General features: G+C 36.0%; 1 protein-coding gene across 1 annotated transcript in view; it reads right to left on the bottom strand.

Moving 5' to 3' along the window:
- Positions 1-2,082: 2,082 nt before the first annotated feature.
- Positions 2,083-24,686, bottom strand: part of Vrp1 (Verprolin 1) — a 33,859-nt gene continuing 11,255 nt past the window's right edge. The window contains exons 3-8 of the mRNA XM_076122324.1: positions 9,701-9,854; positions 9,180-9,411; positions 8,701-8,816; positions 8,351-8,484; positions 7,793-7,964; positions 2,083-2,223 (exon numbers count right to left, since the gene is read on the bottom strand). Coding sequence (XP_075978439.1) covers positions 2,147-2,223; positions 7,793-7,964; positions 8,351-8,484; positions 8,701-8,816; positions 9,180-9,411; positions 9,701-9,854 — 885 coding nt within the window. The 3' untranslated portion in view covers positions 2,083-2,146. The remainder of the gene's footprint in view (positions 2,224-7,792; positions 7,965-8,350; positions 8,485-8,700; positions 8,817-9,179; positions 9,412-9,700; positions 9,855-24,686) is intronic.

The following is a 24,686-nucleotide window of genomic DNA, read 5'->3' as shown; positions in this document are numbered from 1 at the left end:
TATGGCAACATTTAAAAACGCAATCTTTAATGCAAACACTTCAATATAATATTTTGTATAATTTGTAAGTGGCGTTGAATATTATATTTATTCGTTCTGTAACATCTAAGCTAAGCACTTTATTCTCTACTTGGTCTGACGAAATATAAGTATACAATTCACTGCGAGTTACCATTTAGTTACAAAACTACAAAATTTGAGCTTGTCAAAATCACAATAAATGTAACCAAATTACTGCTCAGCCACAAGAAGACATACGAGACGATATCCGACCATTTACATTCACTCACGACTATCAATTGCACACTAACTTTCAATCAATCTAGAAATTTACCTATTATGGCGGGATACGTAGAACGGTACATTCTCGTGGCTGAGACGTGTGTATGTATTATATAATGTATGTAGATTAGCTGAATGTTCGTTAGTTATGATTATACTCCTAGCGGCGTGCTACATATTATAAGAAAACTGCCCTTAAGGCTACATACACCCTAGAACTAAACAACCAATCTTTGTCGATATGTAACTGTTCGTTATAATTGCTGTTCAGAGGATGCTAACAAAATAAATCACAACCTTTAGCTAAGTGAACACACCGGTTTGGCACGCTCATACTATTATATTGGTGTTATATCGAGGACTAGCAACGATCGAATACGAAACGAATACTGATAATACAAGAGGTTACAATTTTACGCAGTCACACATCTCTCTAACGTTACAATAATGAACCAACTGTCGATACAACTTGCAGACGGAGTGAAACAACATACGATATTAATTGACATTGTCGAGTTAACTTTATAATCATTACTATCTTTATTCAATCAAATATTTCTGCTTGTGATCTATGTGTTTAGTTACGAAATTACTAATATTATTAGGAATAAAAATTTCCAGAGTGAGAACCAAGCACTCTATATTATTACAATTATGAATTTGTTGGGGCATATTATATTCTTTTCTCTATTGCCACGGTCGCATACATTTACATTCATACTATTAGAATAAAGGCAACACGTGAGCAAATCGCACCTTTTCATGAGGAAATTACTAATGAAGTGTATGATAACAATACTTAAACTATCATATCTCAACAATACCCTATTCCATCACCGCGGACCACTCCCACCGCTCACAATACAAAGTGTTTTGGCACCGATTTTTCAACACTTTCAAATATAAAAAACTAAATAACGCATCCAAAAGAAGTATGATGGAACGAGCGAGGGAGGGGGTCCGCGGTCTCCCGTGCGTGCGGCACTCGGTCTGCAAGTGGTACAGGTCGGTGTCGCGGGGGTTATCCGAGCGTGTCGGGCGACGGCGTGACGCGGAACACGTCGAGCGTGGGCGACACGGAGCGCGCCAGGTCGGCGCACGGCGTGGTGGCGCGCGTCATGCTCTCGAAGCGCTCGCGCATGGCCGCCACGTGGCCCGCCATCACGCACTCCTTGCGCGGCTCCCTGTCGTCGGGCGCGGCGGGCGGCGCCGGCTCGTCGTCGGGCGGCGGGCGCTCGGGCGCGTCGCCGTCCGACAGCAGCGACACCTCGGACGACGCCGTGTAGTACATCTCGCTGACGGGCTCGGCCGTCACCAGCGCCTGCTCCGTGTCCTCCTCCTCGGGCGGGGACAGCGGCGCGTCGCTCCACCGCTCCGCGCGGTACGCGTCCACTATCCTGACGGCGACGTCGCCCGGACCGGCCAACTCTTCGCATTCGACCACTTTAGCGATCTCGACGGTCTCTATCGGTTCCGCCGCTTCCTCCTCTATCTCTTCGACGACGGGTTCGTCAACGGTCTCCTCGCAGGCGTCCTCGTAGGTGGAGGTCCGCATGGTCTCGCACAGGCGGTTGATCGCGTCGAACACGTCCTGCAGATCGCTGACGTCGTCGACGGCGGGCATGGTGAGCTCGTCGATGGGCAGCACGGCCAGGTCGGGCGCGGCGCGGGGCGCGGGCAGCAGCGGCGCCGCCAGCGTGTTGGCGGGACACAGCAGCGCGTGCGCCACGGACAGGAGCGCGTGCGCGGGGTGCGCGTCGGGCGCCAGGTGCGCCGTGCTGGCCGAGTGTGTGGGGGGCGCGGGGGCGGGGGCAGGTGTCGGGGCGGCAGGCGGGGGGGCGGGGGCGGGCGCCCCCCGCGCTCGCTAGCAGGCGCTCGACGTGCCGGTCCAGCCCTCCAGCGGCACGCGCAGGGGCGGCGGCGGCGCCTGCGGCTTGCTCACTGTCGACACCACACGAGGGAAACGTAAATATCGGTACGTATACACGAACATAACTCAAGCACACTACGTTACCAAGATTTACAATGCTCTGTACTTTTGAATAGTAACCATATTAAAGTCGGCTGAATTATGGTTTTTTAATTTTATATCATTTAACAACCGTGCCCGTACAAAATATATTCGCGTTGAGTAAGAAAACCACAAATCACACAACGACATCATCTCTACAAATTCCTTCAATCATTATTCCACAACAGCAAAGAAGTACGTAGTATGCTTGAGTAGTTAAATAGCAAAACATAACAATGGCAACACCGGTCCTCCCCGCTTCGTTCCACAGACGTTTTGACGGAAGGACCCGCGCTAGTTGTGTATGTACAATGTTATAATATCATTTATATTATAATTATATGGTAGTCACAAATCATACAAGTTATTTCAATACAAAAATTTTGATATAAAAATACATTTCATTGTCTATTTTTGTAGCACAATGGACAAAAATGTTGACACTTTATGCCACTAGATGGCAGCTTCGGTACAAAAAATCATTCAATTAGATATAAAAACAAGAAATTTCAACCACGATTTGTTTTAATTTTGGTTTTCTATAAAAAAAGGCGAGCATAATCATCACAATTTACAAATGGACAAAATTCAATTCAATATCAAGTACTTTTTCAAAGACCACTCTTTCCTTCTTTATAGCAGCAAGAAACCCTTGTCTCACAGCAATAACAGCCAGTTTATTGCCATATTACAAAACATTTTGCCACTGCATCAAATAATCTTCTAAATGTCCATTCGTAAAATGCTATATGAATGCGCTTTGCTCCTCATACAGTATCATCTGAATACTCATTACAATGTGTTATGTACATGCAAATGCAAGTGTTAATAAGATGGACATGCAATGCAACATGCTATGTTAGAATACGACTAAACATTTTAAAGTAGAGCTTAAAACGCTCGGGACGTCATTGCGTATACGTGTACGTTGTTTTACGGGCACGTATTTGAAAAAAATATTTTACTATTTGTCAAATTGAGTATTTTTTTACCAATAATATTAATTCATTGTTCATTACGATATACGTTACTGTATTCTTTTCTAAGGGTACAGTTATACACTCAGTGGCGTAGCTACCTTGGCTGGCACCCGGTGCGGAAGTTGGTGGTGACACCCCATGATGGGGTCCCCGTCGAAAGTAAAAAGCAATCATTTTTATATGATTTATTTTTTATTATTTTGTGTTTTAGGACATGCATAATTTATTATTTATGATATTGAAGAAATAACAAAACACAATAATAACTAAGCCAGAAAAAGAAAATTTGGTTTTATTTTTTTTTGTTTTTACATTTTTCTTAAAGACCTGGTGGGTGTCACCCCAAAAAAGGTGACACCCGGTGCGGACCGCCCCCGCCGCCCCCCCTTTGCTACGCCACTGTATACACTGCCCACTTTACTGGATAAATCTATGTGTTACAGACTGTTATTTGACCATAATCTTTAGGTTACATGGGCACCATAAGTAACTTACTTTTAGTTATACTAAAAGTCATATCATCTTTACCGTGCACGTATAAACAACGTGCACTCGAAACGTATACGCAATTTTCAAAAGTTCTAAGCATACTTCAATAAAATATTTAGCCGATGAAGAATGAAATACACAAATACGGTGAGTAATAATAGTGGTATATAAACATGCATGATATAATAAATATTGAACTTACCCGTTACATGCAGACCATGTATCGTAGATCACAACAATTACTGTACTACATCAACATACACGTACGAAGTTGGCTTCGGGAATATTCGGATAACTTCGGAAATACAAGGACTAAATTGTAACTAGAATTTTAGAAGTATTACTAATATTAAAAAAAGAAAAGTTATATTTGTATCAAACATCGTATGGCTTAGTCAATGCCAATTTTACACCTTTGACGAATAGCTTTTTAGATAGAATTTGTACAGTGATTTTCGTTTTTTTGTTGTCACTTCATTTGCCAGGTAGGTTCACTGACACTTATCTGTAACCCGGTAAACTGGCTTTGAATCACTCTTATTTATTGTAAAAAACTGACTCTAAAAATGTCTTATTTTCTCGCATTTCCGAAGTTAAACAAATATTTCCGAAGCACATTTCGTACAACGTCAACCTGTTATATAAATTCGAAATGAAAATTAACTACAAATTATCAACGCTTTACTTTACTTGATACTCGTGAAAATCGATTAAAACCTGCGATTACTTTTAGGCGTAAAGTTTAAAAATACTACGATATAATTTAATTGATTTTCTATAGACTATAAGAACTACTCAAATTGGAAATATAGTCGCCTTGTTTTATCACTGAAGAAAAAAACATAATTCATACAAGAAAGATCCTAATAAGAGACACTATTTTAAAAATATGCATTAAAATAAATTTTGTGTATAGAAAAATAGTCTAAGCATTTTCTGCAGAAAATCTATGTCAAGGCACATTACACTTTAGCTGCTTTTTACTATGATAGCATAGTATAAGTAAAAAGAACAAAAACATTTTAAAGAAATGGATCTTGCTCTATTCTACGAAAGTAAAGTTCTGTTACTACAATAATCAAACCTGGGACAACACAAACAAGCTGTACCACAACATATAATGTTAGGACAATAAAATACATGACAACTCCTTGGTAATATTACTCTTTTATTGTTTAAAAAAATATTATATTTATATAAATACTATGATCGTCGTACACATCACTATCACAATACCGCTCGTGTATCGATACATAAAAGCGTAAAATATTGGAACATCACTAAATTCCTTAACTGCAAAAAAATGTTACTATTTTTATATTAAAACAGCGGTTTAGTATATAATTTAGTCGATTAATTTTAATATTGCATTAATTCAATTCCCGTAAAAAAATATAGAATGCAAGCTTACGATATGTCGCGCTAAAAAACGAGATAAAACATTGCATGGTAATTATCAAACACCCAATACAACCACCTTTTGCCCAACCATGCATTGCAATATCAAATTTCAACTCAAACATAACTTAGCTTGCACTCCAAACATTAAAAACCGTTATCCCGTTATTTTAAGTTATCAAAGACCACCGTTAATTAGTTTTTTAACAATCGACTATACGTAAGCACAAAAAAACCGGCAGTTAAGCAATTTACTGAACAGCTTTTAGTGAAAATAACGTTTGGAAGCGATACAGGTACAACTATAGCGTATAAAATTCGCAGCAATGGCACCTCACTAAATTAAAAAATATATGAAATCACAACATAGTTCTTTTGCCTTTCTTCTATCGTGCAAGCATTGAATCGTAACGATTCCAACTAATTACTATTATAATTTTATCATAATATATAATAATTATTAATAATATAAATAAACTTAATGACTCAACGCGATACATTGGTAAAAGTCCTATTATTATCACTATTTATAAAACACTCCGTAAAAATGCTTAATATAAACTAAATGAAAAAAAAAATAATTTGGTATTGTATCGAATGATTACGATAATGTGAGGTATGGAAATTTTGCATTGTCTGGTGGAAAAACAGCCGAAATACTGAACTGAGAAAATAATTCAACTAATAAGTATTTAATTGGGTTTTTATAAATTACCATACTAGTCCTTGCATATGTCTACTTTCAAAAGTAAATATTGAACAGGTATTTTTATTGTAAGAAATAACATTTTGGTAATATCAAACTACAGTTATTTAGTTTAATAGGACTTGTTTAAGTCATACCCAAATAAGTCTATTGTTTTTCAGCAGTCAGTATTTCGATAAATTACTAATTTTGTTAGTCAAATGGAACACACTGTGAAGTGAAAATGTCACCAAATGAATTTTGAAATGTTGCCAATGAGAAAAACCAATCGAATAAAAAAATGTAAACGCCAAATCTGTGTTCCTGGAATGACAATTTAAATGCTTTTTTTGGAAAATATTTTGGTATAATTCATTTTAAAGTACTAGTGAACAATCAGTGGAAGAACAAAATGTAATTTTTAAGCATATTATAACTATTCTATACTACAATGTGCAGTATCTAGCATATTTCAGTACATAAAAAAGTAAATAAGTATATTGTAAGCCCTTGTTCATTTTGTCAGTAGTTTTAATAACACACAAATGACATCTACGTCATCTACGTCAAATGCGTTCCAATCTACGCAACAATAGAGGAATTAATTCTTAAACATGGAAGATGTTGACAAAATAAACAAGAACACAATTAAATCCAAATTTCAGTCTCCATGAAGACACTTAATCAAGACGCCATGCGATCATGCACGTAAAAATAAATCTTTTTTTAATAACAAAAAAATAATACTTTGTTTTCGAAATAACAATATATTTTTAAAGTCAACGAGTAAATTTTGTAGTCCTAAATGTAATTATCGCTTATATTATGCGTGTCCATTACGACTTGTACCTATTGCACTTATTTTAGTTCTAAAGTCCTTATTTTTAAGTCCAATGAAAAGTTTAACTTAAACTTCAATATTTAGTAAAAAGTTGGTAGTAAACTAAGTATATGACTAAAACGAGCATACTTGTGCGTTAGCTCTGAAAAATATCGATATTTTAATCGATTAATTATCAAAAAGTTTACGAGACATTTTTAAAACTTCAGTCTGATTTTTAATACAGTCATTTCCTTTCGATGTTTAACATTCTCATTTTTGTAAAAAATATATTTTCTATCTTACAAAAAACGTCGTGTAAGCTCTGATAAGTACAATATTTTGTATATTTAATTCTTATACAGTTTCAAAATGAATAGTGAAAAAATACTGTATATAACCCAGAGCTTACACGATGTTTATTAGTGAAACAGTTAGACCAGAAAAATGTCTTTAATATGTAGTAAATAGGCAGTTTTGATTCTTCGATACTGTAATACTATGTTACTTATAACCAAGTCGGGTACTATACAATCTTTTATAACTTATTTCAAATACGCCATTGTAAATATTATATATCCCAACAATGACATAACATACACAGAGCACATTATTTAAATACAACAGTGAGACGAGCTATGGTGGCACCATTTTTGTAAAAGGATTTTTTCACTATATTATAGCAGTTTAGTAATACTGCTAATAAAGTCTGTAATATTAATTAGGTTTTCAATACACGTTGGTATGTAATTATGAAAAATATTTAAGGCACTTGATATCTGTTAACTCTGTAAAGGCCGTAAAACAATTCTTAAGCGAAAATGCAGACATGTCAAAATGTAGAATATTGCTAATATTCTAAGTATGGTCCAAAATTACAGTTACTACTAATATAACTTTGAATGTATGTAATGTTTCACTTTTCAAAGTATACAACTTATCTATGCTTTAATTTTGTTTATTTCATAAATATGATCTTAAGAATGAGTAGCTCCCTAAAGTTCGTGAAACAGCTATTTTAAGATTTTTAAGTTATACAAAAGTGGCGCCACCTATAGCTCGAGAACAGTACTAATAATCTTATAATTGCATTATCTCGTGTATATTGTTATTTCACGTATACTTACCGGCGACGGTCGCACTGCTGTATCCCTTGGCGATCCTCATGAACGGGTCGGGGTCGGGGAACCGTGATGGCGGCTGGAACAGCTCTGCGAACCTCGCGTCCAGGTCCACTGAGCGCATGGACGAGCCGCGGACCGGCGGTGCTGGCGCGAAGCCGTCGTCACCGTTTATACTCTGAAGATTATGTAGAAAAGATTAAATGTGTGAATACGATATAAATTTTGAAATAGTAGCATTCTATATAGATTTAGAATTATTCGCTTTTGGGACTTTTAGCGTTATTAGGTTGTAGTAATGTATTATAGGGAGATAATATATTTTAATTTTCTGTGACTCTACAACATAAGCCAGGGATGGTTAACTTTTTGGCGCACTTAAATCAGTTCTTATCATCAACCATGATAGATTTAGCCCTTGGAGAATGATAGTCAATAATCGAAAATATTTTTTTACACTGTTATTATTCCATGACTTTTTCGTTGGAACAAGCAAAATAGGACTAGGTAATAAGGGTAATGGGTTAATAAGGATGCAATTCCTCATAATTATATTTAGCTTACCGGTTGTCTGTGGTGCGGCGGTGGTGGTGGCGGCGGCTGGTTGTGCCGCGAGGGAGGCGGCGGGGGCGGAGCGCCCGGTGGTGGCGGCGGACATACACCCGGAGGGCGGAGTCCTCGTGCCGCTCGGAGGGTACCTGCGAGTTAGTAGCACTTATTAGCTAATATACCTTCTTTATCTACGAGGATATCCTACATGTGCATAGCTAATCAAAATCAACTTTTCTTAAAGTTTAGAAAGATTGTCATTATTTCACTAATAGTACAAAAATCATTGTTACTGTTAATCTTAAGGTGCACGACAGCTGTGAAAGCAATAATAAGTTTGTCATAACGGTGGCGTACGCTCTTACCGAAATGCGATGCGGGGTTCTTAGTAACAATGGGCGGGTTGATAGGCGCGGGCGGCAGGTTGAACGGCCCGCGGGACCCGCCCGTCTGCGGCGACGACGGAGACGCCGGCGGTGATCTGAACACAAACATAAATTATAATAAATGTTGACAGTAAGTTCTAAAAGGGAAAAATGCATATACTCTTTTAATAGAATTTAAGACCTCATACAAAATAAAAACTAAGGGAGACGAATTTTCTTTTGTCACATTATTTAATTTGCAGATTAACTCACCTGACTGTCTGTCTGATGATATCGACTTGCATTGGCCCTACTCAAGACTGTTTTTGGACTTTATTATAAAAGGGCGACTCTTCTCATTAAGTTAGCAGTGAGTGTACATAATTAAATCATCATCTATAATTAACCCGACGCAACACACCAATGACTTTTCGAAGTTATATGTGTACCTATTAGATAAATAAAATAAAATGGCATACCTAGGAACCCTCATACTCTGCGTCCTTCCAGCTACTTTTCCGTTCGTGATAAGTTTCTTGGGCGGCGGTGATGGCCTGGTCTCGGGCGCTGGAGCGAGTGCCGGCGGCTTCGGGGCCAGGTTCGGCTTCCCGTGGCTCACTCGCGTGGGCCGGTCACAGAGGTCCGATGTCGAGAGGGAAGAGGCTGGCGTGGGAGTCGGCGATGGAGATGACAGTGAGGTCATACTACCACCTGTAAAGATAAAAAAAAGTATTAATTGCTTCAGATATAAGGAGGTGACGAAGTGATTGAGATTGAATCGTTTTTCTATTGATTACACTGGTGTTGTTTATCAAACTCTTTTCCTTGCTTTTGCTGCGATACATTGATTTAAGGTAATTTTCTTCTTGTAGTCTTAGTCTTTTTGTCTGTCTATATGGAGTCCACAACACTAAAGCTATGTGCATTTGCAAGAAAATTTACATTCTCAAGAGGTATCTTTAATATAAAGTGAGGTATAAGGTCATAGAAGAGTACGTACCAAGCGCCCCTTGTCCAGTGCTGTGTAGGGAGCTCTTGTTCCTGTGTAGCGTGGAGGCGACATGAGGAGCGAGGCCCTGGTCAGACACCTGCTGCTGAAGGTTGCTGATGCGGTCCAGCACCGAGTTCGTCGTCAGCACCGAGTCCGATGAACTCTGCAACAAAGGATAATGAAACATAAGTAACAATATCTTGCTAAGAGGTAAAGCAAAGGTAAGGAAAGTAGGAAGCAGTTAAAACGTCTAATTGTATCTTCGAAGTTTAACGGATGGTTCAAACTATTACCCTAAAATACTGTTGCTAAAGAGACAAAATTGAACGCCATATTGTACATGTTTATCTCTTAAAGAATTATCGCGTAATATGAAATAGAATATTTGTTCATGTAACTGAGGAAACGGTAGTGCCTTGATACTCACAAATCACAATTTAACCCTACATCGCGAACCAAAGCAGAATAAATCAATAGTTTTTAAGCTGGAGACAAGAATACGTCCAAGAAACTCGACACTTCGCCAAATACTAGACAAAAATTACGTATTCTAGCACCGAAAGAATCTAACAAATAATTTCCAGACGTAGTGTATTGACCAACTTGTGATTCCCGACTGAATTCACAAGCTTTTTCCTGAACACCCCTCGAAGACTAAACATGCAACGTGCTACATGCTAAGGTTTGCGTGTCGACTCGAAAAATCTGCGGCCCATTAATCGATCGGACCTCGCATTAAACGTGCAACGGTCAGCCCTGAAAACAGACTGTTGAAATTTTCCCTGTCTTACATGTGTTTAGCGGAAAAATGCTAATATAATGAATATTGGCGATTTCGCGTTGTTGCCTGAAATTCATTTACATTTTCGTGGTATTTTGCTGTCCTGATCGGAAAACATTAAATAAAATATTTCAATAAATTATACGAATTAGCATTTTCCATTATTATTTTCCTGAAATGATTTCATTTTAAACCAATGCTCCCAACATCAATAGCTGAAAAACTACTCAAAAGAAGAAAGTCGTTACACAAATACAACATGACATAACTGTCGACGTTTTGTACCACAAAGACATAAATTACGGGAAAAGTTCACCCATTTGCTTTGAGCTAAGTCGTCGAAGTTACATCTATAGTTGTTTTCGTCAAAAGTATATCCGTCGTGCGTCAGCAACTTATCTTTGCGCATAAATCTTAGAGAAATAGGGTTTCTCAACGCTGGCAGTGGGCCAATCTGACACTTATACAGAAAGTCACCAAGTTAGACCCTTCGTACACAAGGTGCAGAAGGCTACACAAATCTATGATTTTAGTTTTTTTAACCCATTACTGTCCCAATGATGGGCAGGCGAAAAGAAAGGCTTCAAAACGTAGGAATGGGTTAGGGATTGAGTCCACCACGCTGGACAAGTCTCTTCCCAAGGAAGGGGTTAGACCTTGAGTCCAACACACTGGCCAAGTGCGGTTGGGGACTTAAAGCAACTACCGTCATACAAATACAGTCTTGGGACGAATGTCGGCGACGCGACTCCTATACGAACCTAAATGGTTTAGTCCATTGAAATGTTACATTTTAATCCCCGTCGCAATAAGAGGGGACTTATTTAGGCATTAGCTTGCCTTTTTTCAGAGGATATTATTGTTTCATGTGTAGGAGGGATCAGAAGAAGCATAGTCGCTTGAAGACTAAAATCGTTAACTATCGAAGACTAGCCTTATATACGAAGGGCCTTATACGGAAAGCCACCAAGTTATTGTCATTGTGTCCATGTCACAATACAAAGTACTTAACATATATCATTATTTCTTTAGCGAGGTGAAGAAAAGGAATAATTAGAAAATCACAATACGTCGTTCGTTTTAATGTGCTCGTTAGTTATTGCGGTTTGAAATGAGGTGTAATGCCTGCCCTGCGGGTTACGGTGACGATTGGAAAGTGAAAACGGCTTGAAAATATGTGATACGATATGATTAACTGGACATTTGGTTATAAGTGCTGGAATTTAAGCCAGTAGAAACCGTATTAACGAAGCCTAAATAATCTATACGTATTTTTTTATTTAACACATTACTGTCCCACTGCAGGGCAAGGGTCTCCTCCCAAACGAGGGAGAGGGATTAGACCTTCAGTCCACCACGCTGGCCAAGTGCGGATTGGGATGTAACCCAGTAGAATCCGTTTCAACCGAGGGTAAAATTATCTTCTCATGGTTCCATTCTAGGATCAATAATGGTATTTGAAGAGCATCTATAAATCACTTTGTAGCTATATGTCCTTAGACACCAAGATATTAATTAAACTTTTCTATACAATACTGGACTTTAGTATGACTCACGACATACAAATCACTTTAAAATTAATTCTCAATCCAATCATTATAACACCAAAAAGTCATATTTATAAATCACATAAGAAAATTAGTAACTAAATCATCTAATTAAAATCACAAATATTTCTCTTAAACGAATCTATTTTGATTTAATTGACTAATAAAGGGTATCATTAGGTCAAGCGCGAGAGATCACAAAGCGTCAGTCATTATTCATCTTTTATCTTCCGAGAACACGACCTTAGTGTTCAAGTATCAAGAGTATTACGCAAAACATACTGAGTTATTTCAATTAGGCATAATGACTTCCTTTGTAATAACAAAGGAAGTCATTATGCCTAATCTTTCCCTCATTCTGGGAGGTATCCCTTACTTTAATCTGTTCTGAGATACCCTTTAGTATTTTTTTATTGTGTATAAAATATCAAAATTATACGTGCCCACTTAAATATATCACATTTTTTCTTTAAGGATTTTCTTTTAGCTAATGTACTTCCACGACAAATAATCTATCACACTGCCAAATGTCGCCTCATTCGGTTTATTAATTTAAGGTTTATACTGATAAAGTAGATTTTCATAATCGATTCAGCAGTAGCAGAGATCGTCTCTAACAAACAAACAAACAGACAGAATTTACTTTGTTTACTTCTTTCAATTACAAGTGATTGTGAATGCGGAAGAGTATTTAATTACGTTAGACAGGTCGTAATGTAGATTATACATATTTGTATACAATGTACTGATGATTATACATGTATAATTGTTATCGGTGACTCAGTTGCGACATTTGCGGCACTTGCTACACGGTCTGGCGGCAAAACGTGGACGACTAGCCCTCTTATAGATTTCAAAAGGGTTCGAGATCTTAAGTATATTCATATTTTGGATATTTTATTTGGGTTTTTAACGTTCGTTCGTTCGTCGTATGGTTAGTGGTCAACCTAGTGTCAAAGTTGTTCAAGCCGCCCGAGAGGCCTTTGACGTGGCTTAACGACTGTTATCTTAGAAGACAACAGCCGGGACCGACTTTTTACGTGCCCTCCGAAGCACGGAGACGCCCATCTCAAATACCACTATGCGGTCACCCATCTATGGAATGACCGCGCCGAGGATTGCTTAACCCACAGATCGTTTACCGACCGGTGAGCGCAACTGGCTATGGGCGCCTCAAATGGGTTTTTAACAAAACTATTTACATACGCTTATAGTGCTATATTAGTACCTAATAAAGAATGGGATGACAGGATGTTTTAGTAAGTTAAGATTTGGACGATTTCTCATAATTAATTCTGAAGTATTCTAAACTTAATGAAGTCATTGATAGCACTCGTCGAAATAAGCTAAATTAGGATCTCGATATTGTAGGTTCTCATAAATACTGATAAAGAATTCTAAATTCTAAATCAAATAGACATTATTCAAGATAATCCTCAAATCCACAATTTGTTATAAGACGTATCGCTAAAACCAACACAGTCCTTAACTCATTTAAATATCTCATTAATTTTCTTAAGCTTAATTAAAATCTCATTAATAATAAAATAAACAAGCATGCATGTTGTAATAACATTAGCTTAGAAAATGTCACCCACAAAGGACTCTTTCTCAACTGACGACATAGCGCATTAATTATAACACAAATTAATTCCACGCACGTAATTATTATATGAGAGGACATGGCTCCTTTCGCAAAAAATAATATTAAAATTCATATAAGATTTCGCAATTTTTCTAAATGTTTTTGTGTTTTGTTTAATTTGTACATAGTATTTGAGTCTAAAAACTGATTTAATCGTGAGATAGTACTATTGTTTTTATAATTATATTAATATCCAATTACAATACAAAAATATACCTAAGTACATGAATTTGTCTGTAATAACACAAGCTGAGAACAGAATAAAATATAATTTTAATAAGATTATTGACAATCATATTTTAATTTCCGCCCGCCAAAAGGACCACTTTGAACTCTCAAATAAGACTACCCTAAGTTCGAAAGCAAAAAACAAAACCTACATCAAAATACACAATGTCACACATACTACCAATTAAATGTAAACAAAAATATTTATCAACATCAATAAAGTAAGCACCTAGCAACGAACAAAAATCGTTTAATCAATTATACTACCTAACACATTACCACAAGATACATATTGGCATGAATCACAGGTCATGGGCCATAATGAGTCAGTGATGACTAAACTACAAGTGAAACTTATGTACGTGAGCTATGGTATCAAGGATCGAATTGTTTGTGGTCAACGTTGAATCATTGACAGATGTGTACCCGGAATTATGAGTTCCATACTTAGAACAACACGACAAGGTAATGGGGAAATAGAAGCCTAGGAAGTTGGTAGAGGAAGGAAGCAAGGAACTGAGGGCTTACTGCGATTCCTGAAATATTGAAGGTGTTCGTTTATAACCTTAGAAGAAGAAAGAAGAAGACTTCATTACTCTTGTACCATAGTTCGATCAACATTTTATAACGGATAGAATAAACAAACGAATATTCGTTTTCGTTGATTGTAATAATCTGTTTCCAAAGATGTGTGTATAGGGTGTTACGAACTAGTGAAAAATCTATAATGGAAAGCATGAAAGCGAGCAAAACAAATTCGTACAATTTGTTTGTCGCACTCTCATAGGAAATGTCGACAAAACGTTGGCTTTGTTTAGACAAAACAGATAAACAGTCGGGAGAACATCATCAAAAACGGTATGGTTGACTCTAGAACAAAACGTAGATTAATTGCGCGTACGGTATTTCTGTAAAGGTGGTCTCCAGACGCTGCTGTGGCAAAAAGCTTCGAGAATAGTGTGTCTCACACATAACAAAAGTTATGGTAAACTACCAATAGTAGTTTTGGATCTGAGAAGTACTTTAAATAATATGCAAGGTGATTATAAACTCTCGCGACATGTACACATAATATAGTGCAAAGGGTCTTCATGTTCAAACGTCGGATAAACAACTAAGATATCGTAACCTTTAACTTTTGATCGCGTTTAAAACCGTTGCATTGCATCAAAATCTAAAAATACATAGCTAAAGAGATAAAATGCTCCGAGGTTCATGACATTACAACTTAACACTGTCGAATCAAATATGGTCAACTCGTGCATCCGCTGTTTAGTATGAATCATTTATGGACCTGCTATGTTTTATCTTTACGTAAATAAAAACTGATAACGGCGACATGTGCTGTGTTTGACACGATTATGTCACAATGTCAACAAAACTTCTAAAAGAAAGAAAAAGTTCTGGTCGCAATTAAAAAAAAATGTTGGCCAAATAAAAAATAATATTGGCATGTATCTTAGTTTAATAGATTGGTTTTACAATTATTTTTGAAATTACTAAATTGATTCTAACATAAATGGGAGGTAATATAATATTAGGCCCTTCTCCCATTACGATACTTGTAGGGTACGATACTCGAGTATAATACTAGTTGGATACATGTTCGCTACCCGATGCTCGCATATTATGCAACTTAAAAGTTACTAAATTCATCATTTGTGCAAACTCGTTTTTTGTAGACTGACGTTATGTCGAGCGACTCAAGTGACGATGAAGCTCTTGCAGTTTTTTTGTTCTCAATTTCTCACAGTTTCTATAGCACCTAGGAGCTGTGAGGAACTGAGGAACTACCTATATTATCAAATGTTAGATTCTGTCAAACTTGAAACGTGGTGGAACTATATAGTTCCGCGAACATGTTTCCTGAACATAGTTCCAATTAGGAAATGAATGATTCCATGTTCAATCCGCTCCCGAACATGTTAAGCGCATGTCTACGCGAGACGCGACGCACAAGCGACCAACACGGCGGGTATCGCGAGACTAGTCGCGAACGCGTAGAATACCAGTATCGTAATGTGAGAGTCTCCATACAAATGTATGTGAGATACTTCGTGGCGACTAGTCTCCGAGACTAGAGTCGCGCGGGCGTATCGTAATGGGAGAAGGGCTTTAATATTTTCTGCGAAAACAATCTGCTGAATTTAGCAAAAAATATTCATGAAAATATGCAAAAATCTTATGGATATATAAAAAAATAAAGAGGAAGCGTCTTAACGAAAAAAAAGTAATAGTACATAGTCTTAGTTAAATACTAATTCTAACACATAACAAGACTTACAAAAGTGATCACGGAAGTACCTACTTGTACATTAACTCTAAACAGTGTTAAGAGAATAGTAGAAAAGAAAGTAAAACTGTCAGCCATTATTCTTTCAACAACTCCGTTAGCCTTCATACATAACTTATTAGATGCGTGTTTTCCAAAACAACTGATTCTATAGAGATTTTATTTCCTCACTCTTTTGAGAGATTCTTTCTTTAAGATTTTTTTAAGTACCAAAGCAAAGTTCAAAACGTGTTTTGGGCGTTCCTAAATATTGTCTTATTGTATGCTTAGTTCAAGGCTGGTGGCATACAAAAATCTGAATTTCGGCAGGCTTAGGCATCTGACCGTAGTCCATTTTATACAGCTTTTTACTTTATTTTGAAAATACACAGAATAATTATTTTTAGTCCAGATGAATCACGCATGCTGAAACTTACAACTAAGCTGACACTAAGCAATAAATAACATTATCTTAGTGTCAATAACAAAACTTATCTAAAACATAACCTATAACACATAGAGAGAACAAACCCGGTACAATAGTATAATGATACTGCCATTAATATCACTACAGTCTATGAAATCGACAACAGAATGGAAAGCAGACAATCCAATATATTACAGTATGAATTCTATTACTACAATCAATCAATTACCACCCACCTGAAATCCATTATTTCGCCAAGCAACAGACACAAATTTACAACAAACAATAACAAAAAAAAACTAAAAATAAGTTATCTAAAAGTCCGTGTTATTCGTTAAAACAGTTCGGTCTAACTGAAGCTAAATTTTTTGATTAAATTGGTGAAATGTTTCAATGACGCAAGGGCAAGAATATTCAACATTCGCAAATGTTTTACAAGAATTGCGATAGTGGAACAGATGTGCAAGGTGAGCTGGTCTTTTGTATTATGCAATTAAATTTACTCAATCTGTTATACGGAGAGAGTGAGTAAAGAAGCCGAAATGTCATATTGTTTAATATTGATTTTATTGACACTGTATTCATTTCCACCAGCTGATTTGTAATGATATAATCCATCTGTAACTAGTTTCACTATAATACAAAGCTTTTATTCATGCGTTAGTGTAGCTTTAATGCTACGATTTGACATAAGCTGGAATCCCACATGATTAAATTCGAATGTAAGTGTTGCTAATAAGCAAGTTGAAGCTGTATACATAACTTCTTTACTGCTGCAGTAAGAATTTGATAGTAGTTAATTTTCAAACAAAAATAAACACCTAAGAGCCTTACCTCTAAGCTTTTCGACAGCAACTGATACTAAGATAACTAAGGCCCTAAACGATATAAAGTCGGATCACTGGTTAATTACAGAATCAATAGTAAACGACTAAAGAGAATGAAAAAACATTCTTATGCCACAAAGTTGGACAACATTTCAGCCGAAACACAGGTGCAATTTTTGCATCATTCTTTCATGCAAATACAGTCCAAACATCAGAGAAAAGTATTCTAAGCAGCCAGTAAGAGAGAAGTCAAAAAAATCTCATTGTACGGAGGCAATAGAAGAAAAAAACGTCAAAATATCATCGTACTGGAGTCAGATAAAACCTTTTAGTATTAAGCAACACTTTTACTCAATCTGTGGCTATAAAGATAATGTTAACGTCCAATGGTTTACAGCCGAAATGAACCCACGGCGTGTCCCGTTATCATATCACTGTACATAACTTGGCACAGTTGCACTCGGTACTGCTGATAGTGTAGAAAATTTCGTATCTGACACAAACCGGGATTTGGGAATTTCACTATCGGGTTACAATTTTGTTTATTCATAGTCGGTACTCAGTTATGTTGTAGAATCGAATAGAAAGATTGAAATTATTTATTTTGTACCTTTTAGCGTGAATACAGTTTTTAACTGAATTTGTATGGAATCGTCCGATGCAAAGTGTGTATGTAAAGATATAGGGTTATTTATAAAACACTGAAAACCTAACAGGACAAGATAGCTAACGTCATAAGCAATAACTTAGGTTTTGTCGAGTTCTGTCATAACTCAATACATGAATAAAAAAAATCATTAGTGGTGTTTCAAAAATAACCCCGTATAACGCACATTTCTAAGTCTGATAATTGAACAGGTAATCAGTACCAAACTCCATTACATAGTTTACTTTGTGGTTATAAGAAAGCGCACATCTGTCGTTTTTTGAGAAAAACTTGCAGGTGATCCAAATCAACAAAAAAATCACACCTGCCTCTTCCTTTTCTAACAAAAACGCAATCTGATGGTGAAAAAGCAATGTGTGTGGCTACAAAAGACTTTTATAGACTGTATTTATATATGAATTAGTACATTTTATCATCATACCGAGTCCTTTCAGCTCGGTCAGTTTTAAGGTCTAGTCCTACCACTCATTCGTTTCGGGACACCCTTGCCCAGTAATTGTGTAAGTGGTGTAAGTTGTTATTAAAAATTTAAACATGGAATAACCAGACTGTGTATTCAGATGACAGGTATAATTTTATATTGTGGAGCAAAGCTTGCTCTTAAATATAGAAAATTATGCCTGTCATTATTATAATGTTATTATAATAATAACAGAAAATGTACAAGTAAGTGCATTCACATGAATTGATTAGTACAATCGATACGAAAGCTATCGTAGTAGATATCATTATGGTAAAGGAATACTGTTATTTCTGAATACAAAATTATAATTTAAATAATTTATGTTATATTATTATATGGAGGATATATTGTATTTTTATATTATAAAACTATTTACCTATAAATTATTTTCAGCCTAAAATATTAATAATGAGGAAAAAGGTTTTCCGATGTTTGTAAATGGTGACATATATTATCAAACCGCCGAACCGACTCTATGAATAACATAAAGATACATTATCCCTGATTAAAAGAGACTATTGTACTAATTATTATTTAAAATCCAACAGGAAATTATAGGTACGGAAAACAGAAAATGTATACATAGTGCAAAGCTATATTGAAACAATTCATATCCTCAGGGAAACGGAGGCGTAAGTGGGAATCGCTCACTTTACAAGAGCAAAAACTGTTAAAGCAGGTTATTTATTACTTCGTTCCGATTCTACACATACTGTTTAACTTATGTATAAAAATTTTTGGTATAAAACCTTCATTTTTAATTTAATTTTTAATTTTTCCTCAAACGTTAGAATTAACGGCCTAACCTCTCTCTCCCTCATGTGGGAGGAGACCCTTGCCCAGCATCTGGAGAGTCACAGAGAAAAAAACTATTTAAAACTAATATTTAAAAAATACGATTTCGTATGCCTTTGTTGCAGTGGACGTGCAAATGTTACATGAGTACATCATTCATAAAACTTTTTTTTACGTTTCCTACGCGCATACACAGATACAGTCTCCGCAGTACATCAGAACAGATGTCGTCAAAACAAACAAATGTGCAACCTTGTTAATAATTTAGCGCGGGTCGATGACATTTCAGACAGATAATAAAACCTTATTACCATTGAAACGAGTTTGAACTAAAAAAGTTTTTTTTTTCTGTAAATATCTGGTACAATCAGTATCGAAGCCAAGGAAAACATTAAAACTTTTTTATAAGCCTCTCAACAATACAATATGAATTTTCTTTCATTCTGTGGTCTAAATAGCAGGCCATGATTAATCTCGAAACAAGAAAACCTACAAGTTCATAATGTCATTCAACTGTTGTCTGTTGCTCCCGAAACAATTGGAATAATCTTGGGAGTTAAGATACGCTAGTAATTGTACCATTTAAGAAAAAGTAAAATAGGACAAGCGACTTTGAAGTAAGAAAAACAAATTACGTTAGAAATAAACAAAGAAAAAACTACTCAAAAAGATAAAGCTTTCCTAGGTTCCGACTATTCCAGAATATTCAGCTTCATGGCTTTATCCAGAGGACAAATTAACTATAAAGTTTCATAGCCTCATGTATTTATCTAACTACACCAAGTTTCGACAGTTCGAAAGAGTCAAAAAGGAGTTCAGTTTTAAGGCTTTTCTTATCGGATAAATTAACTGAAATGTGTCATAGCCTCTTATAATAATAATAAGTCATATTTATCTGCCTACAGTTATAAGGATACTGAATCAAATCTGCCCACCAAACAATGATTTAAACCAACCAAACCGCATACAATCTTTGCTTGGACTATGAGTCAACTGACCTGTGTATCACGTAAAACACATTGTCAATAAAACAAGCAAGTAATAATCAGATGTAAATACAATCAAGTGATTCACTAACATTGCTATTCACGGACAGACATCATGACCACTTAGCAGTGACTAATGTACACCACACCTTAGGACAATTAGTGTTGGACTTTACCTTAGTAGACGTATTACACCTAAACATTCATAAAATCAAGCCTTCTTCCAATAGGGCTAGGCAATAGACCACCACAGCACTTGCTACGATCCCTACAAACTTATTTTACTTCACTCACATCCATACATCCTCTCAGAAAATATTGACAATATTATCCCGAAGTACAATGATCTTAAAAACCAATAAATAAATGTGAAACTCGGTCTGTGAGGCTCTTACACCTAAACCGCTCAACTATGTATTTTTGATACATTAACATACGCAAAATCACGCCTTCTACAATTTATTTTATTTTATAATTTTTTAATAAATATGAGCGAACTTTGGTGTCGTTTTACGTTACATGCCACAAATTAATTCTTGTCGACATTAGCATAACCGATATTTATAAATATAGAATTTAAATTTCTAGGTATTAATAATAAACATTCATCATACTGTTATAGGCCTTATGTAAAGAAATCTATCAAGTCTATTAAAACATAAATATTTATCTTTCTATTGCATCACACACGCTTTTTATCACATTCTACGGCACAGGTATTTAGCACTACAACTACATGAATATATTAAACAGGTATCAAAAATCCTCTCCCAAATCACCAGTGACCATCTGGCTAAATATTTTACGTTGGCAACTCACTTCACCATAAAAGGGACTCATAAACTGCCTATCATCTGGCCAGTTACAAACTCGAATTTAAATATCGAATTTTATTTTGGCGCGTAATCTGACATTTGGAAGCAATATAAACGTCAAATCGGACAAAATGGCACATACCCAGAAAGAAAATGAGAATTGTATCCACACACTGCACGGGACAAAATTCGTTTTCTTATTGAGATAATATGCAAATATTACAACACGTTGTTTTATCTGAAGTAACATTATCGAGCATTTTCTTTTATCGTTATCTAATATTTATTCGTCATTGATGCTGGTTCATCGAATCGGAGCTATGTGGGCGATATCGACTTTCATAACTGTCTCATTTCTTATGGTTTTTTACGATGTTGATTACTTTGCAGTAGTGCAAATCTTGATCGCAATAATCTCTCATTTTATTCTCCAGATAATAAAATAAATTGGGATGGCGGTGTTTGCGCGTTCATTGTGGCGGAATATGGCACAGGATAGACAGGTTTGAAAGGAAAGTGGGGAGGCCTATGCCCAGCAGTGGGACATATATAGGGCTAATATACAAATAAACATAAAATTAGAACTAATTTTAGCAGCAATGTCAAGCATATGGACTTTAAAATAATAGTATTATGTTGTTTGATTTTAATATGAAAAATCATAATTAGTTACTTTGCCGATAAACCAAAATATAGAAAGGAAAACCGCAATAAACGTTTAAACAATATTCAAAAGAACCTATCTTTTTAATAAATAATTGTAAACAAAAAACATTGTACAATAACTAGATAACCTAAAATTTTTAACCGCAGTAGCCAAATATATAAACTGCAGTGCATTTTCAAGGAATAAAAACATTTTTTCCTATAAAATGCCTATATTTGATACTCCTTTCGTGTTAAACATAGGACGGGTTTGGTTTGTGTTACGTATTAGCTGCACCATTGTTGGCAAAATTATTATGAAAAAAGGCATTTAAAATCGCCGTTAAACACAAATAATTTGTTAAAAAGGATAATGCCAATTCGGATGGTAGAACCCATAGATATAACTATACCTTTCGAATTGGTGATACCCTTTTTATGACTCCTATTAGTAATGAAAATAGGGCTTAAGCAACGTTTATAGTAAATGGTGTAAATAATAATAAAACTGTCCCTGGCGTGACAACTGGGAATAAAAGTAGGAAGAAAATTCCCAGTTATCACCCCGGGGTGACAGCGTAGAGGGGACAACTGAGAATATACCATTTCGACAGGTCACTATTTAGGATTACATAAAAAAAAAAACACCAACTTGTTCTCATCTTCATTATATCTCAGGATCGTGATACAGGAGGTCAGCCTATTACTATTAATTTGGAACATGTTTGCCCCATAACACGTAACGCCGGGTTTTCGTCCCGCCAATTTATTTAGGTTACCCAGTACCCACTGTTTTATTAATCATATAATATACTTGTATATAATGATTGTAGCAGGCGTGCTGGCCTATTTTTGCGTTGTGAAATGTTGCCAACATACTGAAAACTAATTAAGAGTTTTAATGACGTTACGTTTGATTGCTCTTATTGTAATTGTGTTATTAGTTTGATAAAGCGGTTGGTTGTAGATTCAGCTCATTAGTAGGATTAGGGATTAGGGCATAGGTCATTATTGCATCCTTATATCATATTTCTAAGATGTCTACTAATAATGTGATGTTCGCAAGCTTCTTCCTTTTCACAGGCGCAAAGGAAGTTTGTTTTGTTAGTTTCGTATCAATTAAAATATTTACAGATTATTTCATATATTTGCTGTAATTTTATCTATCAGTTGGGTTACCCGACACTTATCTATAAGGTGTGAAACTGGCACTTCTTTAAACTTACCCGAAAATATATTCTTGGTGTATAACTTTCGTCCATAATTGCAATCTTCAATAACAAATAATTTAAAGTACAAAATATGTTTTCATTAAATACTAACTGTACAGAAATGAAAAGTGCGCGTGCACATAATACGCGTTATTGATAATTATCAGATAAATACATGATTCAGCTAACAGCCACGCTGATAAAACACCAATCGACTGATAGCGAACGAAAATAGAACAAGAACATTTTGAGTTTATTTTATGAAATAGACAAACTGTAATTTATCCAAAAGAAACTATAATTTATTTGCATTTAAGATTTTTTATAATTTGCATGCCATAATCCTTCGTAAACGTGCGGTAACCTAATATTTGTTACACCTTGTACTCCATTTTTTGCAAATAAGGATATTCTAATTCCATATTATGTCAGGTACAGGACTGTTATGGCTGATTGTATTACTTCTGTATAAGTTATTTGTTCCTAGCTGATATTGGGCTACGGCTGCCAGTCTCATCGAAACCGGCCGACTGTGCAGGACTTTGTTTGTAGTGTCCAAATGTGTGCACAATACACACGTGGCTATAGCTATCAGGTCCTTATCAAACGCAAAGCTGATAGATACTTTCATACATTACCTGTCACTTTATCTATCGAATAGATTATCTGACACATGACGACATTTATAAGTCGTGAAATTGGCTGTTCACTGTCCTATCCTTACTGTTGATTATAACCAATAATTATCTTTCTTTTTCTCATCTTATTTGTATTATTTCAACCAAAAAAACCAAAGAAGGGAGAAATATTCTGAAGTAATGCGTTTTAGAATGAACAGCTTCCATTTTCTTGTGACCGGTGCGTACCTTACGAGGTAAATAGAGCAAAATGTATACTATAATTATATTTTACGGAAGAAAATCCCAATAAATAATACATAATATACCTATACATTTAAAAAAAACCCAAACTAAGTAAGTTACAATAACCAAGGAAATAATAGGTCTTAAATAATTTGACTTCAAATCTTTAACAGCGTTTTACCGTATAAAGCCCCCTCTACGGTTACTCTGAAAACTCAGAATTGCTGATGCCACATTATTACCAATCCCCCTATTCGGCACGTTTATTACCTTAACCCAAATCTCACGCGACCCCAAAGAGAATAATACACGAACGTGTAAAACATTTCTACGCATCTTTGCACAAAATTCTTTCACGTCGAAGAATTATTTATTGTTTGCGGACCACGCCCCGCGTTTCCCCGTCTGACCTCAGTAATCCCTTGTTGTGCCGGAAACATTTTGTATACGTGTCCCGCCATGATTCGAACCATCCGGAATATGCGCGAGTGTAAACTGTATAGGCATAAAAAGCTGGTTGCCTTTGCTAATCTGAGAAAAATGCGCCATTGTCTGTGATGTGATGACAGATGACTGACATGCGTTTGACGTTCGATAACTGTATGATATTTTACACATTTTCTTTTAATTGTTATGGGAGAAACTGCATATATTGCAATAATATGTACTAAGTTTTCGTCTGACCTGCACACGCTTTTAGTGTGGTATCTTCTATACGATTACAAGTAATAAAACCCGTTGTACTCCCGTCTGGACCCGCGCCAGACCAACGCTTAATTTCTGTGTGAATTGCGCTTTAGTCTCTCCTAAATATCAATCTTTT

This window comes from Anticarsia gemmatalis, chromosome 13 (assembly GCF_050436995.1).
Source record: "Anticarsia gemmatalis isolate Benzon Research Colony breed Stoneville strain chromosome 13, ilAntGemm2 primary, whole genome shotgun sequence".
NCBI classification, from domain to species: Eukaryota; Metazoa; Arthropoda; class Insecta; order Lepidoptera; family Erebidae; genus Anticarsia; species Anticarsia gemmatalis.
The sequence above is the reverse complement of the archived record's forward strand: the minus strand, read 5'-3'. Positions and strand labels throughout refer to the sequence as shown.